This window comes from Cibotium barometz, chromosome 13 (genome assembly GCF_041138505.1).
Source record: "Cibotium barometz isolate CiBa-2024 chromosome 13, ASM4113850v1, whole genome shotgun sequence".
NCBI lineage: Eukaryota > Viridiplantae > Streptophyta > Polypodiopsida > Cyatheales > Cibotiaceae > Cibotium > Cibotium barometz.
This window is the reverse complement of record NC_141058.1, coordinates 24,293,195-24,303,630: the sequence shown is the minus strand read 5'-3', so window position 1 is coordinate 24,303,630 and position 10,436 is coordinate 24,293,195. Positions and strand designations below refer to the sequence as shown.

The 10,436-nt window shown below is 46.1% G+C and overlaps 1 protein-coding gene across 1 annotated transcript; it reads right to left on the bottom strand.

The window, feature by feature from the left end:
- Nucleotides 1–3,836: 3,836 nt before the first annotated feature.
- Nucleotides 3,837–9,664, bottom strand: LOC147632532 (pentatricopeptide repeat-containing protein At3g26782, mitochondrial-like). Its single transcript, XM_086807306.1, has 4 exons — nt 9,357–9,664; nt 8,710–8,819; nt 8,452–8,623; nt 3,837–8,319 (listed from the first exon to the last, which is right to left on the bottom strand). Exons 2-4 carry the CDS (start codon nt 8,732–8,734, stop codon nt 5,277–5,279), a joined length of 3,240 nt encoding a protein of 1,079 aa, XP_086663432.1. The 5' UTR covers nt 8,735–8,819; nt 9,357–9,664; the 3' UTR covers nt 3,837–5,276.
- Nucleotides 9,665–10,436: the final 772 nt, after the last annotated feature.

The following is a 10,436-nucleotide window of genomic DNA, read 5'->3' as shown; positions in this document are numbered from 1 at the left end:
CAGCGGAAGGTGTAGTGGTGCAGGCTCTAGTGACAAAGGGTGTTGCGGTACCCGAGGGCTGTTGTCCCAAGTCAATGGAGAATGATGAGAAGAGGACCGCTGTCCCAAGTCGATGGAGAATGATGAGCAGAGAGGGCTTCTGTCCCGATGTCAATGATGATGATGAGAGAGGGCTGTTGTCTCGATGTCGAATGATGATGATGGGCAAAAAGGGTTGCTGTCCCAATGTCGAATGATAATGATGAGCAGAGAGCACTGCTGTCCCGATGTAGATGAGACCAAGGAGTGCTGCTGGTATCAGGGCCTGAGCGTTGCAGATATCAGATCAGGGAGTGCTGCTGTTGTAGAGGGTAGAACACCATATTGGGGAATATGGGAATTTCCCACAAGTTTGGGACACGTGGTCAAAAGTTTGGATTAACCATAACTTGAACACCACTAATCCAAAATGAGCGCTTTATAGCTCTTTAGATTCCGTTTTTCAAGTGCTTTCCAACGATAGGTCATATGATAGGGTTTTGAGAAACTTACAAACATGTTATCCATATCCCCTTTTTTAAGTATTCAAAAATGGAAATTGGGAAATTCCCAAATTCACTAATATGGTGTTGTAGAGCCGACAGCACACATATGGACAGCATCGCAAGCAACTGTTGTGAGCAGGGGATGGAGCCAACAGATGCTGCAGATTATAAACGATGCTGCTGCAGTTGCAGAGGTAGCGCCAACAGCAGACAAGTTGATGACATGATGTCTTGTTGTTGTGCTGAATATGAAACGATGCATATATATGCAGTTGGGCTAGTGGTCGGCCGAGAGCAAGGGCTGTTGGCCAGCAACACGACCAAAATCCCAAATAAAATCAAATAAAAACCCCTTTTAGGGCTAGGAAAAATACCATTTTCACACCCCCCCTCAGACCAAAAGGGAACCATGAGAGAAGATGAAGGATAGTAGGGTCCCACACTAGCACACTGGCAGAATGCATGTATCTCCCTTTGGAAGCGAAGTTTGATAATTTCCGAGACGAAGGTCGTGATGGCAAAGATGTTGAGGGTGAGTAGGTGTAGACAGGTTGATCGTCTCCCAATGTAAGACCTCGAACATGGCTTTACAATGAGTAAGAAGTCCCATCCTTTGTGTGGTCCAGATATGAGTAAGGAGAATAAACTTTTGGTGAGAAAGGTTGGCCCGTTGGAATTATGTGTAGACGATCCATGCTATGTGCTCTTGAGGTCTTCAATCCCTTTGCTCACAATAGCTCTGATACCATGCGAGGGCAAAAGGACGAAAGGACTAGATGTGCGAGAGATCAAAAAAAATCAACAAAGCACGAAATGGATGAATGAGTGTATGTATGATGGTGAATAAATTCCCGTACAAGAGACCCTCTGTTGTGAGGTAACTCTGAGTAGTAGACCATCGAAGAAGCAAAGACGAGGTTAAAACTGAAGCACGGTCGGTGACGAAGGCTTGTGTCGATGTGAGGTGAAGGCACTCCGAGAGGTGGTCAATGTCTATAGTGGGCAACGAAAGGTGTAGTGGTGCAAGCTCTGCTGACGAGTGATGCGGTACTTGAGGGGTGCAGCCTGTGGTGATGAGGGTGTTGCAGTACCTGGAGGGGTGCAAGGCTGGATGTCGAAGGCACACGTGGATGTGAGGCAATGGCTCTCCGAAAGTGAGGTGATGCAGACAAACGCAAACCTGCAAATGAGTGGCCTGCAGGAGAAACGCAGATATGAGGAGCAAAGAGGAATGTTGTCCCGATGTCGTCAGGTGATGACGGGCAGAGAGGGCTACTATCCCAAGTCGATGGAGAATGATGAGCAGAGAGGGCTGTTGTCCTGATGTCGAAGATGATGAGTAGATAGGGCTGTTGTCCTAATGTCAAATGATGATGATGAGTAAAGAGGGCTGTTGTCCCGATCTCGAATGATGATGATGAGTAGAGAGGGTTGCTATCCCGATGTCAATTATGATGATGAGTAGAAAGGGCTTCTGTCCCGCTGTCGAATGATGATGATGAGCAACGAGGGCTGTTGTCCCGATGTCGAATGATGATGATGATGAGCAACGAGGGCTGTTGTCCCGATGTCGGATGCTGATGATGAGCAGAGAGGGCTGTTGTCCTGATGTAGATGAGATCCACTGTAGGTATCAAAGGCTGAGCGTTGCAAATATTAGATCAAGGAGTGTTGCTGCCATGGAGGATAGAGCCAACAACACACAGATATGGACGGAATCGCAAGCGGCTGCTATGAGCAGGGGATGGAGCCAACGGATGCTGCAGATGATAAACGATACTGCTACTCTTGCAGAGGTGGTTGATGATACGATGTCCTGTTGTTGTGCTGAATATGAAATGATGCATATATATGGGGTTGGGCTGCTAGTTGGCCCAGAGTAGAGGCTGTCAGCCAGAAACAGAAGACCAAAATCCCAAATAAAATAAAATAAAAACCCCTTTTAGGACTAGGAAAAATACCATTTTCACACACCCCCTCTCAGGACAAAAGGGGACCATGAGAGAAGATGAAGGATACCACGGTCCCACACTAGCACACTGGCAGAACGCATGTATCCCCCTCTAGAAGCAAAGTCTGATAATTTCCAAGAGGAAGGTCATGATGGCAAAGGTGTTGAGGGTGAGTAGGTGTATACAGGTTGATCGTCTCCCAATGTAAGACCTCAAACGGGGCGCTCCAATGTGTAAGAAGTCCCATCCTCTGTGTGGTCCGGATCTGAGAAAGGAGAATCAACTTTTGGTGAGAAAGGTTGGCCCTTCGGAATTATGGGTAGACGATCCATGCTATGTGCTCTAGAGGTCTTCAATCCCTTTGCTCACGATAGCTCTGATACCATGTGAGGGAAAACGGACGAAAGGACCAGATGTGTGAGAGATCAGAGCAAATCAACACAGCATGAAATGGATGAATGAGTGAATGTATGATGGGGAATGAAATCATGTACAAGAGGCCCTCTGATGTGAGGTAACTCCGAGTTTTAGACCATTGAAGAAGCAGAGACAAGGTCGGAGCTGAAGCACGGTCGGTGACGAAGGCTCGCGTTGATGTGAGGTGAAGGCACTCCGAGAGGTGGTCGATGTCTGTAGCAGGGTGTAGTGGTGCAGGCTCTGGTGAGTGCAAACTCTGGTGATGAGGGTGCTGCAATACCTGGAGGGGTGCAGGGCTGGATGTCGAAGGCACACGTCGATGTGAGGCGATAGCTCTCCGAAGGTGAGGTGATGCAGACACACGCAAACCTGCAGATGAGTGGCCTGTAGGAGAAACACAGATCTAAGGAGCAGAGAGGGCTGCTGTCCCAATGTCGATGATGATGATGAGCAGAGAGGGCTGCTGTCCCGATGTCAAATGGAGGGCTGCTGTCCCAAGTATCAAGGGCTGAGCGTCGCAGATATCAGATCAGGGTGTGCTGCTGCTGTAGAGGGTAGAGCCGACATCACACAGATATACAGGCGGCTGCTGTGAGCAGGGGATGGAGCCAATGGATGCTGCAGATGATAAATGATGCTGCTGCTGTTGCAGAGGTAGTGCCAGCAGCAGACAGGTTGATGATATGATGTCTTATTGTTGTGCTGAATATGAAACGATGCATATATATGGGGTTGGGCTGCTGGTCAGCCCAGAGCAGGGACTGTCGGCCAGCAGCACAAGACCAAAATCCAAAATAAAATCAAATAAAAACCGCTTTTAGGGCTGGGAAAAATACCATTTCCCAACTTCAGAAGTTCCATCCAAAACAGCCAACTATTTGTTGAAGAGTTGCTTCACTATTTTCTTTGTAAAACAACATAAATTTAAAACAACAGATGGAAACTCTCTCATGAGCTAAAAGTCTAGAAAAGGAGGAAGGTGGGGCTACCTCCATGGCTGGCCACTCCTAGAAAGAGGCTACATATGACGGGGAGGGGGGAAAGCCACACTGGGCGCTGTCACCTCTCTACTGCGGAGAGATGATCAGTAGCATTTGGAGGGCTGCTGCCTCAAGTCCATTAAGGGGATGGCAACTTCTCGCACAGAGTCAGTCTGTTCCATCTGGACAGAGCTCATCCAGACCCTGTGTGGCTGATAGGAGGAATTTATGGACCTTTCTTGTTTAGAGGCCGGTCACCCCAAGTCATGTGCACCTAGCCGGCCAATGTGACAGTCAGCTGCACATATGCCAGATGTAGTGGCAATCTACATCACCCAAGCAACTGCACCTCAGGTAATAAGTGGTCACTCTGGCACTCCTACTGAAGAGGCGCAAGATCCTCCTCCAGGCCTGCTGTGCCACGGGACAACCCCACATACAGTGGTACTGAGACACACCGCATCGGCCGCAGCTCGCCGGTCAACCCACAGTGGCTAACCATGTGTCCACAGAAATATCTCGATGAGCTGTGCATCAGAGGAAATTGGAGACCTTGCTGGGCCCAAGCTGTTCCAGGAACGCCTCCATAACTCAGATAATGGGCTGTGTCATGCGCTAGGCTAGCCTGTTGCTGCTAGGCGTGGCCTCTCAGTTAGAGCTGAATTCGGCATCTGAGACGGGCAGTGTGTGTGAAGGAGAAGCCAGGGTGGGGCTGACAAGCTGTAGGGTCCTTAACGCCACTCCCTTGGGCCATTGCGAATGTGCAAGGGCCAGTGCTCGTAAGCCCACAAGCACCAAGAAGGGTCCTATCTGCCAACTGCAGCTGTAAAAGCCAATGATCCCAATGCACTGGAGTGGGCCTCTGGAATCCTCTTCTTTGCGGCATCCTGTGAAAGGACTAGGAGGCCAAGTGCCCAACCACTAGAAGGAGGTCATCCTGAAGGCTGCAGAGCCACAGAAGAATGTTGTCATGGAGAGAAAATTGTAATCCATCGAGGAGGTGGAAGAGAATCAAGAAGCATCAACCATGAAGGTGGAATGGCTGAAGCAATTGTGCCCATGAGGTCCCGTCTGCAGCCGCCGTATCCTGTGCTGGCATTGCTACCCAGGAGCTGGGAGAACTAGAGCCAGCATCCAAAGTTGAGCTGGGCCCACATCCCAACTGCCCCACAATGTTGCTTCACTTTCTATCTTGGCTTCAAGCTGTTTTCTTTGAGTATAAATTATTTCACTTGCAGGCCTTACAAAAACCATCTCTAACAGTCTTGATACGAAAGTTATCCCAAAAGCCTTTTTTGCATGAGCTCCTGTTACAATATCACTGATCTAGCTCCCTCCTCATGCACCATTTTGGTGCATCCTCAACCATGTCTCCCATTTGCCTCATCCTTACTCAGACGAGTTTAATAGTTATCTTTACAAGAGCATGCACCACCCTGGAAGTGATGAATGCGGTATGCATCTGAGACTATAATCTCTCGCATTTCTATCTTTGATATAATCTTAGATGCTGAATGGCAATCCGCACACATTCGAAGATTTTTGGCCACGCGGAGTGTCATGCCCTGGTGTGTACTAATAAGCCCGAAAGCTATGGCCAATTTTTCACAATGTCCACACAGAAAATCTTCTTTGTCTTCTGTCTTTTGATTTAAAACTAAGTCTACTCGTGGGTTGTACCCCTTCTCTTTCATTTGAATGCTTAATATATTTAGCTTTGCATAGATGTCCTCACTTCGTGGATGGCTTCTATCCCCTATGGAAAAGTTGTGCACCTGCCCACTGATCTCAATAAAAGCCTTTCCTGGCTTCTTCCAAGCATTTGCACGAGTCCTTAGCTCTTCCACTTCCTGGGCATCCTTTTCCATGCCAGCATAAGCATAAATGTTCGACATAAGGACAAACCCTGCAGCATTACCACGTTCAAGTGAAACAACGCGATCAAAACAGTGCCTTCCTAAAGCCACATTGCCATTGGTTCTGCACAAACTGAGCAAGGAGGTCCATCCCACCACATCCGGCACCAATGGGATCGTTTCAAGTAGGTCCACGGCCTCATTTAGCAGTCCTGCGTGGCCAAGAAGATCAACCATGGAGTTATAATGTTCGATTTTTGGAGAGATGCCGAGGTCCTCTTTCATAGACTTGAACTGTATGCATGATTCATTTACCAAGCCCATTTGACTGCATGCAGAAAGAAGGTTAAGAAGCGTCCCCTCATCTGGCTTCAATCCCTTTTGTTGCATATCCATGAAGAGTTGAAAGGCCAGCCTGTGATTTCTATGCTGGGCACAACCTGCAATCAGTGCATTCCATGTCACAATATTTTGTTTCGGTAATCTATCAAACACAGTGCATGCCATGTCAAGGTTGCCACATTTGGCATACATGTCAATAAGTGCACTCCCCACGAAAGCATCCTCCATCCCGCCTTCGATAATGTAAAGATGAATCTGTGTTCCCTCTTCCAATGCAGCCATGTTTGAGCACGCTTGTAAAGCACATGCTAGAGTGACTGGTGTAGGCTTGAGACCCTCTTGTTGCATTTGTTGGAAGAGTTGAAGAGCCTTTACGCAGTGCCCATGTTGAGCATACCCTGCCATTAACGCACTCCATGTCACCACATCCACCTTTGGAATTCTCTTGAACACCCTGCATGCATCCTCAAGGCCTCCACACTTGGCATACATATCAACAAGGGCACTGCCAACATATATGTCTGCCTCAAATCCGGTTTTTATTGCAAGGGTGTGGATACGTATGCCATGCGCTTTAGTGGACAGACCTGTACACGCTTTCAGAAGATAGACAAGTGTGACTGAGCCTGGCTCAAGGCCTTCTCCTTGCATTTGTTCAAAAAGCTCGAGAACGTTCTCACCTTGGCCATGCTTGCTATGCCCTCCTATCAATGCATTCCAACTCACGACATCTTGTTTGGGCAGCTTATTAAACATAGTGTGTGCATCCTCAAGGCTCCCACACTTGGCATACATGTCGATCACAGTGTTACCAAGAAATAAATCTAAAGCCATACCGCATTCAATTATCTGGGTGTGGATATTCCTCCCTTGCTCCAAGGCCGCTAGACTGGAGCAAGCTTTCAAAGTGCATAAAAAAGTGGCCTTGTGTGGCTGGACACCCTCTATTTGCATATGATTAAAAAGTTTGAGAGCTTCTTGGCAAAGCCCATGCTGGGCATACCCTGTTATCAATGCACTCCATGTCACAACATCCAGTGTCAACAACCTGTCAAACACATTTTGTGCAGCATGGAGGTGCCCACATTTGGCATACATGTCAATAAGTGTGTTGCCAATATTTGTAACCCTCTCAATTCCAGTTTCTATTATAGCAGCATGAATCTGCTTTCCCTGCTCAAACGCTCCCAAGTTGGAACAAGTTTTCAGAATGCAGACAAAAGTGACTGAATCTGGTTCGATGCCATCTTCTTGCATTTGCTCCACGAAAAAAAGAGCTTCTCGAAAGTGCTCATGCTGGATATGTCCGGATATCAACGTGTTCCATGTTACGACATCTCGTTTGATCATGCCATTAAACACTATGCATCCATCCTTAAGACTCCCACACTTTGAATACATGTCAATAATGGCATTGCCCACAGGCGCATGCAAAACAAAGCCGCCTTCAACTACATGAGCATGGACTTGCCTACCCTCCTCAAAGGCAGCCACACAAGCACATGCCTTGAGAATGCAAATAAGCGTGACCTCATCTGGCTTCACACCCTCATGCTGCATTTGCTTGAAAACCTTCAAAGCTTCCCAATTGTCTTCATGCTGAACATACCCTGTTATCATCACATTCCACATGACAATATTTCCCTTGGGCATCTTGTCAAACAACATGCGGGCATCCAGGAGGCTCACACATGTGGCATACATGTTAACGAGAGCACTGCCAACGTACTGGTTGAGCTCAAATCCTGTTTCAACTATATGAGCATGCATTTGCATCCCATGTTGAAAGATTGTTTTGCTTGAGCATGCTTTCACAAGTGCAACAAATATAATGCTGTTAGGCGTCACATTTAATTTTCGCATTTGCTCATACCATTCAAAAGCTTCCTTAGTTTTCCCAAGCCTGAGATATGCCAATATAGTCACAGTATACGAGGACAAGTCTGGTTCAGGTAGTTTGATAGACAATGAGTTTGCTTCACATGAACTCTCAACTGACACCTGTGTGTTGTTCACGTGGTTGTCCATAGAGACATGTGGCATGTTGCCACTGGCCATCACAAGTTGATAGAACTCTTTCTCTAGATTGAGATCTTTGTCGTGAGAATTATTGCACGAGAGGTCCACAATGGTGTCCCTGTAAACAGGCACTCCTTCCTGCTCCGTGTAGTTCACAGCCTTTAATTTTTTGTTTAGCCCTGCCTTATCACATGATTTTATGGGGGTTCTGAGTTGACTAATTGGTGCCCTGCGGGATTTTTTCCGCGCAAAATATCAAGGTTACTAAGATCTATAAAAGCAGCATCTACAGATTACTTTAAAATAATTTTTCTAGTAATGTTCACAAATGACATGAAAATTCAATATTAATGAGACAGACCTGCCGGAAACAGCTCCATGCCAATCAATCCAATCTATTCGGCAATCTTTTCTCAATTGGTGATCAGAACAAACTGCCCCTTCGCTCAACATAGATCGGTTTGCTTTGCTTAAAGGGGGGTTGCATGGATTGTTATTGTATGGCACCGCCATGGCAGAACCATATGCACAGGCTGCAGCAAACAAAATACCTTAATTTTAATCACTAATCAAAAGCGTAATGGCCACATACATTTGACATCATAGAGAAGCTATTGACCTTCTTCAATGGGGCATCCCACCATCACTAATCAAAGCATAATGGCCACATCTAGAGCAACATTCCAATCATCCATCCAATGTGTTCTCATGAGCTTGCATGTCATGATGCTGCTTGATAAAAGCACACTTGTCAAAAATTCCTCAATTAAGAAAGAAACTATATTAAAAGACTGCTGCCTGTAATCTTAGAAAACTATATAATGCTTGACTTCTTATGCAAACCTTCTAGGTGTGCGTGCATGGATTTGTGTAGTATATAATCATGTGCATTGGCAAATATACACACGTTTTACACACGCATGCGCATACATGCATGCGTGGGTGTGGATGCAAGAGTTTGTGGGTGTGTATATCCAATGCTAGACATCAGAGCTTTCTCTCAAAATCAAGCTACATACTCAAATCTTCTGTCTGCTGGAAATATAAAACCGAGCCATGCTGCAAAAGGCAGACCATCCGGAGGATTTCGACATGTGCACATGCATACATGAAATATGTGCATATGCATATGCACAGAAGTATATATATGTGGGGGCGGGTATTATATTCATGTGTGTAGGTATAATGGCACCTGATGAGTATGGGTGCGTGTGTTTATATGTATGTATGTATGGGATGTATTTGTATAATGCTAAAACGGAGTACCTTTTTCCTCAAAAGGAAACTTCCTGCGACGAGAGCATCTGCTGATAATATGATGGAATCTCCATAGTTGAGAAGTGCCCAACGATCCAGGGGACTCCAGCATGTGCCTCCCGCTTCTTGACTGCCATTCCGATTTGTTACGCCCACCAGCTCACGGGCCTGAGCTCCAAGGCTTGTCCATCGCCCACTGTTCGCGTCGTGAAGAAGAACCTTTCTTCTGATAGGATTCTATGAACTAAACTGTTGCCCTCCCCAATTTGGCTGGTAAGCCCTCGTTGTTCGATGTAACTTGAACAAGGTGATGCTTCTTCGTGTTCATTAGACTTAACTATTATGCAAGGCTTTCCATACTGTAATAATCATTTTGCTTTGTCAAAAAATCCTAGTTCCTTAAACAAGGTAATAATGTTCATGGAAAATGGTTAAAGCAGAGTGGTTAAAGCTGACGAAGTCCTAGCCGGTGATGTAGGTTCGATCCGTGCTTTGTACGGTGTTGCGCGTCCTTGTATCCGGAGTTGGGTGTGTGAGTAGTGTATATAAACTAGTGTTTCTCGCCAAATTGTTTTTTAAAGGAAAATGGATGTTGACATATCTATTTATACTGTTAAGGAAACTTAGGGAGGCCACACTTTGTGCTTTCGTGCCACTTGTGTGGTGTGGATTGAATGTGTATGCATTCTAGATGGTGATGGGTGATGCGAGTTGCGAAGGATTAGAATGTTTTACATCCACCTAACAAGAACCTTGTAATATATATGTGATGTGAGGATATAACTAGTATAGAAGGTAACTAATCTATGGATTGCATCTAAGAGACAGACAGAGAGAGAGAGAGAGAGAGAGAGAGAGAGAGAGAGAGAAAGAGCATCCACACCATACAAGTGGCACCTAATTTTACCCTTCCACCAATAGAAAGGAACGGAGGAAGGCTGAGGCACGACATGTGGCTTCCCTTAGTTTCTTTAGAGTTCATCCCTAAGTTTGTATAGAAATTAGTCTTCAAGACCCCATTCATTGATTCACATGACCAATGCGCTTGTGCCATATGTCAATATTTGCAATGACACCTATTCCATGTGC

Coding starts and splice junctions, on each gene's coding strand:
- LOC147632532 (XM_086807306.1), bottom strand. CDS start 8,734: ATGGTGGGATGCCCCATTGAAGAAG. Junction 8,624..8,709: donor GGGATGCCCCATTGAAGAAG/GTCAATAGCTTC, acceptor TGTTTGCTGCAG/CCTGTGCATATGGTTCTGCC. Junction 8,320..8,451: donor CATGGAGCTGTTTCCGGCAG/GTCTGTCTCATT, acceptor AAAATCCCGCAG/GGCACCAATTAGTCAACTCA.